Consider the following 13,068-nt stretch of genomic DNA (forward strand, 5'->3'; position numbering starts at 1 on the left):
GCTGTGTGCCCCTCTCCCCCACCACTGCAGACAGTGAATGCACCATGTAGGAGCCTTGCTGATATCCAGCCTTGGGTGCAATACTCTGTGGATCTGAGCAGAGGCAGTGATTGCAGCCATGGTACTGATCAGATGCTGTGTTGGAACTACCATGCTGCCGTAGAGCTCACTGTGTTAGGCATAAGGATGGTTCAATACATATGTGTATATACAGGACTGATCACACAAGACTATTTATAGCTTTGATTTTAGAATTAGGCTAGAAGAATTAGACTAAAGAGAAAGTAATTTTGCATTAAACACCATTATTAGCTTTGCTATCCAATGTAATCAAAACACTTCCTTCCACATCCTTCAGAAATGATGAACTAATTCCAAATCAGAAATGTAACTATTGGAAGAAAAGCAGACAGTAGCACTAAGGCTTAACCTGGAAAACTAACTTGTGTTTAGGCCTACCTTTTAGGGACGGGCTGCCAAACTAACACACGTGTCCTGTTACAGGTATATTTATAGGCCAAGCCAAAGCAGCTGTGACTGCAAATCACTCCACGAAAACAGGAAACCCTCAGATGGCACAGCCCCTTCGCCATTCCTCGATCAATAGCACTGAGAGCAATGCCTGTAACATGCATCCAGGACAGCAAGAGAGCTTTTGCATGCAAGTACCAGACTTGTTCTCCTTAAAAACAACCTAGAATGGTTGCAAGTAAATGTCTCAACAAGATTTTGTTGTGTTTGCAGCTGCAGCGAGTGTTCATTTTTAAGCTGGTCTCTTTGCCTCTCGGTAAGAAGTGATTGAAACCTTTACCTGCAAATGCTGCATCGGCATTTAAGCGGGTGCTTTACTCATTGCCTTTGTGAGGTCTGATTCTTTAGGTGGAACGCAGAGATTACACGCGGCCGGCGTCTTCCCCGGTCCCGCCCCGTCGCTATGGCGGCTCATCCGATCTGGAGGATGCTCGGGAGCCGCCGCCTGCTCGTCCTGCTCCGCTCCCCGCTGCCGAGCGCCGGCCGCGCCCGCGCTGCGCACAGAGGCACAGGTACCCCGGCCTGGAGCGTGGGGAGGGGGAAAGGGCATCCCTGTGCTCGCCGTCTTCTGGCCGCTCAGGAAGGGCTACGTTAGCATGCTGTAGGTTTTGGTCTTGAATTGGCAGGCTAAACTGTGGGGTTTTTGGTTAAACTATCATTTTAAAATTCATTTCTCCCTGCCCTCCCCGCCCAGTCTCACCTCTACCTTGCAAGAGATGAATGCAGGTAAGCGTTCATTCCTCAGGAGCTGATTGTTTTTCGAGGATTCCGTGCTGATGGGAGATAGGCTGGGAGGTAATTCCCCACCTCAGACTTTTTGATTTTTAAACTATTTTACTTGCTGTTTTTCAGACAGTCTATTAATTCTTTGCCAGTCCCATACCACCATAAGTGTTCTTGGTGTGTACAGACTCACGGGATGTGTTACTGGAGGTTTGCACCATGATGGGTGACTTCTGCTCTGCTGTTGTGTGTCCTTCACTTAACTATGGCCCCTCTTCTCTTGGGCTGCACGTGTTGCTTTCTTCCAGGGTTCCTTCAATGGGGCCTGTGGAAGTTGCTAGTGTTCCATAGCTGATAGATGAACATTACTTCTGGTTTCTGAGCATTTCCAAGAGGTTTGCCAAACCTTTTAGTGATACCCAGGGATGAAGAAGGAGCACCAGCAGACCAGCAGTTATCCTGAGCCAGGGCAGATACGGGCATGCACTGGGAGAGTGGATGGTATCTTGGGTCATAGGTGCCCATTTCCTTTACAAGCCTTCCCAAGCCTTCTGGTTTGCTGGAGCTGCTCTCTAGATGTAGCACACCAAACAGGAAGTAGATGCAAAGTCCTGCATTCACCCCTGCTCACTTCTCTGAACTGCCCTCTGTGCTCGGTCTGTACCCACAGAAACTTTGGGAGAACAGAGATGATAATGGAAAGCATTAATGGAATCTAAGTTATGTTACTAAATTATCTTTCTGTATCTAACTGAAGACACGGGCTCTCTCACTAAACAAGCTGAAGCAACTGTTGCTACAGACTGGAAAAAAAAATTAACTCCGGAACAATTCTATGTTACACGAGAAAAAGGAACTGAACCGGTGAGCAAAAGTGCTAATGCTGTCCAAGGGTGAGCCACCTCCTCTGCCTGCTGGGCACAGAAAAACCTGCCCTGGGGAGCTGTCACCACTCAGTTGCTTCACAGGATTTCCCCTGCCTTCCTGTGGATGAAAGTTAGACTCAACATACGGAACAGGGTGGATTTTGTTCTGACCCAGATTGTTTTGCAGATGAAAAAACATTCTGCATTCTTTTCATATTTTATTGTTTGGTTTTTTCTGGGATACTTTGCTGCCAAATCAACTGTTTGTGTGGTGGGAGTAGAGGCCCCTCCAGAGGAGGGGAAGATCATATTTTTATCCTGTAGTCTCCTTTTTTTGACCATATGTAGATTAGCCATGGAAATCTTAGACATAGCTCTCCCTTCAGGAGATGGGTTCTCCCTCATGTGCCAGATCACCCACCCACATGTCCCCACTTTTCCTCCTACTGTGGTGGAGACCATGTAGCATTGTGGGTGCAGAGCTGGTTGTCCCTAGCCCAGAGCGAGGACTCCTGCACACATGGAGCATGTGCCATGGGATTAAGTCATGTGAGCTGTGCCCAAATCCATATCTGTAAAATAAGGATCCTGGTACCGGACCATGCAGGAAGGAGGAGAGTTCCTTTGTAAAGCCACTTTAAAGTTGTGGCAGTACATAGCAGAGCCCTGGCCTTTGGGATCCTGCACATTTCACCAGTCTCTTGGAGGTCATGACTCCATCCTTGGTACCTGGATGATTTATGCATCTGACTAGTCTCAAGAGTTTGTGGGGGTAGGGGGTAGTCTTCACTACTAATCCAAAGGCATCCTCCCCGTCATTTCTTCAGGCTGCTAATGTTTGTTCTTCAAAGCCCCCCTGCGAAGCCTTCTTTTTATGGTTTTTCTCCTGTTTTGAATCTGATTCCTACATGCTTCTTCCAGATGGTGAGCTTTTAAAGACCTGCATTGTTAACTTGTCTTTTTTCCTTCCTATGTTAAAAGCCATTCAGTGGGATCTATCTGAATAACACAGAATCAGGAATATACTGCTGCGTGTGCTGCAATGCCCCACTCTTCAGGTAACGTCCTCTGGATTTCATGACATCTTTAACATGTACTAATTGTGGCAGGAGGGGCAATGTCTTTTCATGAATGGCATGGGAAGTGTTGGTCAGAAGAAAAATCCCTTGGTGCCCAAGTGCTGTGTGTAAGTCTTCCAAGATGCCTGTGGTGATACAGATACCTGGTACACCTTTTTCTTGAGCCCATGAGGATTGCCAGTGACCAGCATGCAGCTGCTGCATCAGGGTCTGCCTGTTTCTCCTGGCACACACTGTTCTTTTTGGTTAATAATAATTCTCTGTTTAAGAGGTCCTTAAGCCACAAGCTACCACAAAATATGCGTATTTATGCATGAGTATCACTGTGTGTTTGCTCTGTTCTTGTGCTCCTCCATACTCATCTTCTGCCACCCATGCTGCTTGGTCTGCCTTTGTCTACTGTTGTGATGTTCTTATTGCTGGGTCCCTCACACTGGAGCTGAGACCTTCTCTTCATCCACACTGCCTCTTCATTCCCTAAATTAAATTCCACTATTCTTGCCTTTTTGGTTACATCTACTTTTTAAAGCCTGGCTGCAAATGACTGCACAGTTAACCTCTGTGCTCTTTACAATACTATATATTTTGCAACTTCATTAATGTCTAAGTAAAAGGAAATAGAGTGCCTTGGAGTAGGATGTGCAGAGGGTGTTCTGTTCTCTGTAACTGAACCAGGAAAGACAGTTTCTCATATTTTTAGTCTAGAAAATAGCCCTTATTTATTCCCAACTGAGAATGGAATGAAATGTGGCTGATATGCCCAAGTTTACGAAGACTTAAAAGGATGAATCACAGATCAGAACTTCAAATTATACTGAAGATCAAGAGATCTGCTTAGTAAAAAAAGGACGAGAAAATGTAATGGATGTATTGAAAATAAACCGAAACCAAGCAATTTAATGATAATTGTGCACAAATAATTTTCCTTTGGCCAAGTGAAGAAAATTATTGTTATGTAAACATGCATTTGCTTAAATGTATAATTTTCTATAGAGGTTTGCTACTGAACACTACTAAATAAATTTATTTCTGATGTTAGCTCAGCATTACAAAATATTCTGAAGACTGATATAAAACCTAAAAATGCCTCTGGAAAATTCAGATAAATTAGAAAAATTGTAAATTACTAAGCTGTAGATGAGTTCCTTCAATTCCTTCAGATTTTTCTTCAATTTAGGCATCTTTTGTATTAGACAACTTATATTGACAGGCCAACATGCAGAGACAAACACTGGAGGGAATTGCTTCTGTTGTTAAACTAGTAACAAAACAGCAATATAACTGAACAGTCAGGCTGCCTTTTGCACTATCCAGCTCTCAGAGAGTATAAGCACTTTTCTTTGCAGCACAAGATAATGCTAAGCCTCACAGACAAAAAAACCCAAACTTTCAGGAAAAAAAACAAAGCCTTGTAAGAAAATTGGAAACTATTAAATGTGCAAAATGGTCTGAAAAGATCTTTTCTATGGAGGAATTATGCTGTGGAGAGCACTAGCAATGAGGGGGCGAAATGGTATTGGATGAGGGACTCATTCATCATATTTATTTCCTAGTCCATTAAAAATGTTCTTTCTTTTTCAAATGCATTAGATCATTAGCTACAGGTAAACATGAAGTATTTCTTCCTTCTTTGAAAAATGTGTGTATACATTTATACCAGAATTTATTACCTTCTGCTACCAAATATTCATTTGAATGAGTTGGAAATACATGGAACAAACCCCTAACCTTTTAAGACAGCAAATTGTGGTACTTTAATGAAATTTCAAACCTTCATCAAACCATAAACCTACAGCTGAGATTCATACAGCAGAAAGCACTTTTTAGAATTATCTGGATTCCATCCAGGACAACTGAAAGAGGGATCAAAGTAAATGACATGTGCTGGAGGAATGGCGTGTTGAAGGCTAATCTAATGCATATGTTTAGGGAAAGTCCATTTATCCATAAATTAAGTGGTGAAATACTTCAAAGGACAAATATGATCTTGAACAGCAATATTTTTGGGTACTAAAATGTTTCTATTAGGGAATCTAAGTGATATTACTGTTAATAAAACCACACAGAGAGACCATTTCTGTTGAGAGCTAGTTTAACAGCTCAAAAGATTGTTCCTTTACCAGTGGAAAACATCTACAATAAACTTAAGTATTGTGAGTGGCATGTAAGGAACAGGGTCAGAGTCAGATGCAGAATCTACACAGTGTTAAAGACCTTTTTTGGCTCTGTGGGTTTTCAAAGAGGATCTTTGTCTCTATGTGTGAATAAACATAAGGATCCCTGTGTCAAAAAATAAGGAGTTTTGATAAAAAAAGAAACAGAACAGATGTATGTAAGGGAAGCTCAGAAGTCATGCATGGATATGTGTCCCACAGGTTATTCTTGGGGACTCTGTGTCTGGTAGGCACAGTGTTCATGTGGTTTTGTGGCAGGGAAAGCAGGGAGCCCTCTTTGGCTGCAAAGAAACAGACCTGAAGCCCTAAGGACCTTGATGTACAGTGTCTGCAAACTGCATTTGCTTCAGAGCAGGCTGCTTCTGTGCTGTGTCCTATTTCTCTCCAGTTTTATGGAGAGGAGGGGAAGGAGAACTTTTCTCATGGCTGTTTGTGCATTGATGTAAAGGACTAAGCAACATCCCACACAAAAACTAGCCTTTGGTCATTCTGTGCTTGCAAATCTTTTATTTCCACAGCTGCATTACTCAATGACAGCACTGTACAGATGATTATAAAAATGCTGACTCACGCCCTGTTCTTTGGGTTGGATTTTTTATGCTTTTTTCCCAGTTTTTTTGCCTTATCTTTCTAAAAGGCACTGCAATGAAGATTTTCAGATTTTTTGCACTGTTAATAACCTACAAAAATATACATGCCATATACCACATACTTTGTTTATATTCTATCTTAACCAACGTTTTAATCCCCTTGATCAAGAGCTGTTACTGGTGTTGATGTCTCTGTCCACCACTAGATGCCGGTAAGAGCATTAGGTTTGCAAAACTGGAAAAAAACCATGGGAAATCGAGAGGAAATGGTTGTGGTGAATCTCCAGACTACTGATCTGAGAAGCATGTGAACCTATCTTCATTTCTTGTTCTGACTCACGCGAGGTCCCTCTTTGATAAGAGAAGGTTCATATTGCTGTCAAAGCTTGCACAAGTTTAAATAGGAGGGATTATCTATACCAAATCCCCAAAATATCTTCTGGTCATATTTGCCAATACACTCTAGGTTTTAATATGCAGCTAAACAGTGTTGGTCACCCTGGATGTTAACAGGAGGCACCCACAACCTGACAGTCTGTTGTGCTGTTTCTTATGGCTGCAATTATCTTGGGAAAAGCAGATCTTTGTGCTGTGAGGATTTGTCATTGGTTGATTGATGGTTTGAACAAGGCTCTGTTTGATTTTCCAAACCAGCTTGATGGCTGACTGCAAGACAAAGCCTCCATCATCATCAGGCACGAGCCTGGTCTGGTGGGCCAGCCTAGCCTTTGTCTATTCTTCATTTCTTCTTGTAAACCCTTTTTTTCTGAGATTGCTGGATTGGGCCAGGCTTCAAACTGCAACTCTGTAGGTGTAATTCAGGTGAACACTATAGCATTTTGGGGTTGTTTAGCCTGGAGAAAAGGACACTCAGAGGTGACCTTACCACTTTCTATAACTTCCTGAAAGGTGGTTGTGGTCAGGTGGGGGTTGGTCTCTTTCTCCAGGCAGCAACTGACAGAACGAGAGGACACAGGCTTAAGCTGCACCAAGGGAAATATACGTTGGATATTAGGAAAAAGTTTTTACCCTGGCTGTGTTTAAAAAAAGATTTTATGTGGCACTTGATGCCGTGGTTTAGTTGAGGTGTTAGGGCATGGGTTGGACTTGATGATCTTAGAGGTCTCTTCCAACCTGGTGATTCTGTGAGCATAGTATTACTATAGCATAGTTGTCAGATAAAACCCTTTTCCAAGCTTTATAAAATACCAACCTGTCATTGAAATAGAAACAGTGAGGCAAAATCTCCTGTTGTGAGCTGATCAAGAATTCCCTTTGGAAAAGAGTTTCCAGCACAGCTTGATGCCAATGAGAAAACTTCTACCGTGCCAAATATTATTAATATTGGTACATCACAGGAATGAGGGGAAAAGCCAATGTTCTTAATAGAAGCAGACTCTTTTGTAACATCTCTGTCATTCATTAATAAGAAGATCTGGTTTCCACTATAGCTCAGAGAAGAAGTACAATTCTGGGACTGGATGGCCATCTTTTTCTGAGGCTTATGGTGCTTGTGGCAGAGATGAAAGCAATACCAATATCATGAGACGACCAGATAATTCACTGGGATCAACTAGAACTGAAGTTGTCTGCAAACAGGTATGTTTATTTTGGAGATGATACACAAAGACACAAATCTTAGCAGATAAGTTTTGTTTGTGCCCATGAATGAATCTACCTAAATACAGCAGTGAGAATTACAGTACTGCTGGAGCCATTCTGTCTCAGCCTGGGGTGAAGAAAAGTATGTGACTGGGGAAAGCAGTTGTGTATGTATAGCCAAAGGCTGGAGTTCAGACAGAAAATTTACTCAAGGTATGCTGCAAGGTGTGGCAAGAGACAGTAGAAGAGACTCTGAGGTAGGGTCCATGCATTTGGCCCATGACAGGGACAGTTCTTCCTCATTCAGTCTTGCTAAATATTTGCTGTAGATGTTCTTAAAATATGCAGAGATTGAGACACCAGCCACTGAAGCCATTTGCAGCTATTACTATCTGCCTTCCAGGGTGGTGACTGTGCCCTGCATCTCCATAGCTATTTTCTGTGGATTCTCTTGTTTCACAGAAGCCACCCTTCTATTTTTTCTAGCTATTTTGACTCCCTCAGTCATCTCCTTTCTGGACTAGAAAGGTCCAGTTCCTTCAACCATTCCTTTTTATGCAGTGCTTTTTAGTGTGCTGATCATCCTGTTGCTCTGTTTTGCATTCTTTCCGACTGACCCTTTTCCTTCTTGAAGTAGAGTGCGAGGCTGGACATAGCACTGCAGCTGGGCCCAGCATGCAGCAGGGTGTAGAGGCTGTTCAGGTGTGTTAGAAATGGTGTTCCTGTCCTTACACCTTTACGTTTCCACAGTCCATATTACACAGACACATTTATTTTGGAATCTGCTGTAACACCCAGGTTCTTTTTCTAAAGAACTGCCACCCCTAACCATTTCTTCCCAACCCTGAATCTGTTTCTTACTTTTGTTAAGGTATAAAAGTATGCAATTGAATCTAATGAACTGTATCTCAGATTTGGGGGGGTTTTTATGTCTGTGTGTGTCTGTTTTTCTAAACTGCTACGATAGTTAATGCTGTCCTTCAGTGTGCTTGCAGCAGGCTTTGGTACATCTGCAAATGTAACAAGTCCATTATCTTGGTAGTGTTCACATTTGCAGCCATATGCAGCAAGCACCTTCAAGAACTGCAGCTGAAGACCTTCCAATTTTATAATGTCACCAATAGCTGTACTGAGTCTAATTTATTCACCTCAGTAATTTGAGAGGGGAATCCTTAGTTGATCTGTGAGAATGACCTACAGTGACTTACTAATTAACTTGATATTTTCATGATATATTGAGATGTCTAGATCCTCTCATTTATTTCCTATACTTTCTGACATTAATACCTTTTGACTTGCTCTTCTGGGATCTGCTTGTTTGGGAGCAGATACTTGCCCACTGACCAGATGTGATTCCTTGTCACTCCCCAGGATGCTACCAGTCACACAACTCAACAGTAATTTAATCATAAAAGATTCTTAATTCAGGATAGATACATGAGGTAACAGCATAATATTGGTCCATAAGTGCAATGGTAATAACGCAATAACAATGGTTTCTGGTCACCAGTGCTGTTCCCCAGGGCTCGGTGCTGGGACCAGTTCTGTTTAATATCTTCATCAATGATCCAGATGGGGGGATCAAGGGCACCCTCAGTCAGTTTGCAGACACACTGAGCTGGGTGGGAGTGTTCATCTGCTGGAGGGCAGGAAGGCTCTGCACGGGGATCTGGACAGGCTGGATTGATGGGGAGAGGCCAGAGCTCTGAGGTTCAACAAGGCCAAGTGCCTGTGCCTGCCCTTGGGTCACAACAACCCCTGCAGTGCTACAGGCTGGGGACAGAGTGGATGGAAAGATGCAAGCTGGAAAAGGACCTGGGGGTGCTGGTCAACAGCAGCTGAACATGAGCCAGCGAGTGCCCAGGTGGCCGAGAGGCCAATGGCATCCTGGCCTGGATCAGCAACAGTGTGGCCAGCAGGACCAGGGCAGTGATCGTTCCCCTGTACTTGGCACTGGTGAGGCCACACCTCAAATCCTGGGTCCAGTTTTGGGCCCCTCAGTTTAGGAAGGACATTGAGATGCTGGAGTGTATGCTGGATGCAGGAGAAGGGCAACAAAGCTGGGGAAGGGTTTGGAGCACAAGTCCAATAAGGAGCAGCTGAGGCACCTGGGGGTGTTTAGTCTGGAGAAGAGGAGGCTCAGGGGTGACCTTATCACTCTCTGTAACTGCCTGAAAGGAGGGTGCAGCCAGGTGGGGGTCAGCCTCTTCTCCCAGGCAACTGAACGAGAAGACATGGCCTCAAACTGTACTGGGGAGGTTCAGCCTGGACATCAGTGGGAATTTCTTCATGAAAAGGGTTGTTAAACATTGGAATGGACTGCCTGGGGAGGTGGTGAAGTCACCATCCCTGGAGGTGTTAAAGAAAAAACTGGACATGGCATTTAGTGCCATGGTAGTGATCAGTCAAAGACGGACTCTATGAACTGAGAGGTCTTTTCCAACCTAAATGATTCTGTCATTCTGTAACAATACAATAATAAAATAGCAATAATTTCTGTTGCAGTGTGACGCCCATCTAGGCCATGTGTTTGATGATGGACCCACACCTTCTGGGCAGAGGTTCTGTATCAACAGTGTTTCATTAAACTTCAAACCAGGCTCTGGTCAGTGAGAAGAAGCTCTCTCTGGCTTGCAGAACATTCTTTCTCTGCTCATACACGCTCATGCACGCTTGTGAAAAACTCTCATGCTTTTAATATATAACTCAAATTTTAGTATTTTTGCTGTAGTAGCTTTGTTTTCCAGCTGTTATCATTGTTGATAAAATACATATTTTTGTTTTAACTCTTTGGCAGTCTATCTTTTCATGGTTAATGTGATGTCTTGATCTGCTTATTGTATTTTTTGATTTAAAAAAAGTACCTGTGCAATAGTTCACATACACAGCTGTCATCATTAACTGTATTGAGGCTGCTGAAATGAGGTGCTCTCCTGAACCTGACTGCCTATTCTGAACAGTAGTTGTGGCCCTCAGGAACACAGATGTACATGGCTGATCATGGCAGAGCTTATACTTCTGTAAAATCATCGTATCCTTCTAAAGGGAAGCAAAAATAACATGAATCTTCAAATAAGGTCTGAGGGGGTTTTTTCCCCCTAATGTGAGAGACCTTTAGCTGAGCCAAGTGACTTTTCTATGAACCCATAAAAGCAAAGTCCTGAAGAAGGACCTAATTAAAACTATTTCAGGCAATGGAACCAGTGGAGACATGGAGTCTTTCTTCTTTTAAATCAATTATTTTCATTGTGTGTCCAATAGCAGAGCTGAAATAGGGTTTGCTCCAGAAACTTCTCTTACAGCAATTATATGATAATAATGTAATGATATGTGTCATATTTTCAGACTTCTGTTATCACTTGTGTATTTCAGAATCCAAAAATGAAAATGAAATTAACTGTATTTGGGGAAAATAAATCAGCATCAAAGACCAGGTTTGGTAAAGTGATGCTTTTGATGCCTTGTCTGTTCTTCCTTGTACAAGTTTGTAAATACTTCTGCATTCTCCCAAGCATTGTCATTATGGTTTGCCCTAACAGCAAAATAAATCCTACATCTGTTAAATTGAGCTTTCCTTCCTTCCGTATTTTTTCCAGAGAAAATAATCTGTGACTCAGAACATCAGCTTCACTAAACTGGCTGGGTTTAAATGCTTCCCTGCTGAGAGTTACTAGGCAACATCTCATTTGGCTTTACCTATAACAGCCTGTTTCCACTCTGCCCACTTTGGTTGCCTCAGTGATAAAAAGGGTGTGTTCATTTACTAGTGTAGTCTTAAAGCTGTTTAATGTCTTCAGAAAATGGACCTCTACTGCACTGAATTTACTTCTGCTCCTTCTGTCTTGCAGCTCTGTGGTTTTTCATTCTCCTGTGCTTTCTACAGGGCAACTCTACAATTCCATAACTTTTAAAAACATCATAGGGACAATGATCACTACAGCCAGCCTAAACCAGAATGGCACAAAGCACACCAGAGGTGTGAAGCAGCATGAATGAAGCAGACACTTGGTGCTACTGATTTTATGTAGTGTCACAGCTGGTGCTGGTCCCGTTGCCATCAGAGGTGTCTGTTAACAGCACCAGCGCGCTGCTTGCTGTGCCTGTGCTGCATCATGCTCTGCCTTTCAGCATTGCCCTTGCATCACCCTCTCTATTTTCTGTCTGCTCTGACAAGGCTGTGAATGCCCAGCCTGCCCAGGTCTCTGCTTTCAAGAGCCTTCACAGAAATCACTGTCTTTGCACTATCTGAATTCATGTGCCCCCTATGCTGATACATTTTCATCCACTGTTTGTTTGTATGTTTTTTTGTTTGTCTTAAAATCTATTGCACAGCTACTGAAAAGGTTATTTGACCTTTAAAGGCATTCTTTAGTCAGGCAGCCTTCTCCATTCTCCTTGCCTTTCCCAACAGGAGAGGCTTCTCTCAGAAAGGGGGAAGGTGTTCCCATGTGGACTCCTGTGTTCAGCCAAATGCTGGTGGGAGAAGCCAGCACCTGCCTTAGAACAGTGACTTTTGGCTGGGATACCAATGGAAATGTTCCTCATTTCTGCAAGTGGCCAAAAGGAGAACAGAACTGGCAAAATACCTAGTTTTTTTCCTGTCCCCAGAGATTCCAGGTCTCACTGACAACTTTTGCAGATGAAAGTGCCATACAAACAAAACAGACCATGAAGCTGCAAAACAAGTATCCACACAGGCCTATGTGCAAACCACGCTCATTTTAGTACCTTGGAGGGATAGACATGGTTGGTGGAGATCAATGCTTAGTAAACTGGCAAGTTAGTAGCTACTACTGATGGAGGGAGCTTGCCAGAGCAGAGAGTTCATTTATTTCACACCTACAAACATTATTGTATGCAACCAGATGTTTAGGGTGAGCAGCAGCTGGTACCTCCTCACTCATACAGCAGGATGACCTGAGGAAAGAGTCCTGGAAGGCCCCAGTTCAGCTTGTGCAGTGTTACTGATCCATAATCATATGAACAGATCTGTAGCTTTGAGAAGAGCACCTGACCTGCACTGCATTGATACATCACCAAGCAAACACAGGAAAGCCCCCAAGAAACCAGACACTGAGACAAGCAGCCTTGTTCTGCTTCATATGAAGCAGGGGGAAAGAGGAGAGTTTGACCACGCGTGTAAAATCAGGGTAATGACACATCACCTTTCAGTGGGATGTAAACTGTTGGACGTTTGGGACCTCTGACCAAAAGCTCTTTGGGGCAGTGCACTTCATTATCTTCTGCGTTTGTGGTACCAACCACACCAGGACAGATCCCAACTAAAGGCCCAAAGTGTTGTAAGATCATGAAAAATAAAGACCAATAATAATGGAAACCATTGTCAAAGGGTATCATAGGCTACAAGAATTTCCCCATGTGTTGGCAATTACTTTGTTCCACCATAGCGAATAAAGAGCAGTTGCTTTTCTGAGTGGAACATACTCTGCTAGGCAACTGTAGATTTATGTTCCATCCTTCGTATCTGAGGAGTTTTTTACCA

General features: G+C 43.0%; 1 protein-coding gene across 3 annotated transcripts; it reads left to right on the forward strand.

The window, feature by feature from the left end:
* The first annotated feature begins 502 nt into the window (after nt 1-502).
* On the forward strand, nt 503-11,133 carry MSRB2 (methionine sulfoxide reductase B2). 3 transcript variants are annotated; one of them, XM_017741569.1, is made up of 6 exons: nt 703-787; nt 866-1,043; nt 2,012-2,118; nt 3,102-3,178; nt 7,415-7,562; nt 10,071-11,133. In XM_017741569.1, the coding sequence occupies exons 2-6, from the start codon at nt 935-937 to the stop codon at nt 10,176-10,178; spliced, it is 549 nt and encodes a 182-aa protein (XP_017597058.1). In that variant the 5' UTR covers nt 703-787; nt 866-934; the 3' UTR covers nt 10,179-11,133. The 3 variants fall into 3 exon arrangements, with proteins under 3 accessions (XP_017597057.1, XP_017597058.1, XP_008637536.1); XM_008639314.2 differs by having other exon boundaries at nt 745-787; nt 880-1,043; XM_017741568.1 differs by lacking the exon at nt 2,012-2,118 and having other exon boundaries at nt 503-787; nt 880-1,043.
* Nucleotides 11,134-13,068: the final 1,935 nt, after the last annotated feature.

The sequence above is a fragment of the Corvus brachyrhynchos genome, unplaced genomic scaffold (assembly GCF_000691975.1).
Source record: "Corvus brachyrhynchos isolate BGI_N302 unplaced genomic scaffold, ASM69197v1 scaffold167, whole genome shotgun sequence".
Taxonomy (NCBI): domain Eukaryota; kingdom Metazoa; phylum Chordata; class Aves; order Passeriformes; family Corvidae; genus Corvus; species Corvus brachyrhynchos.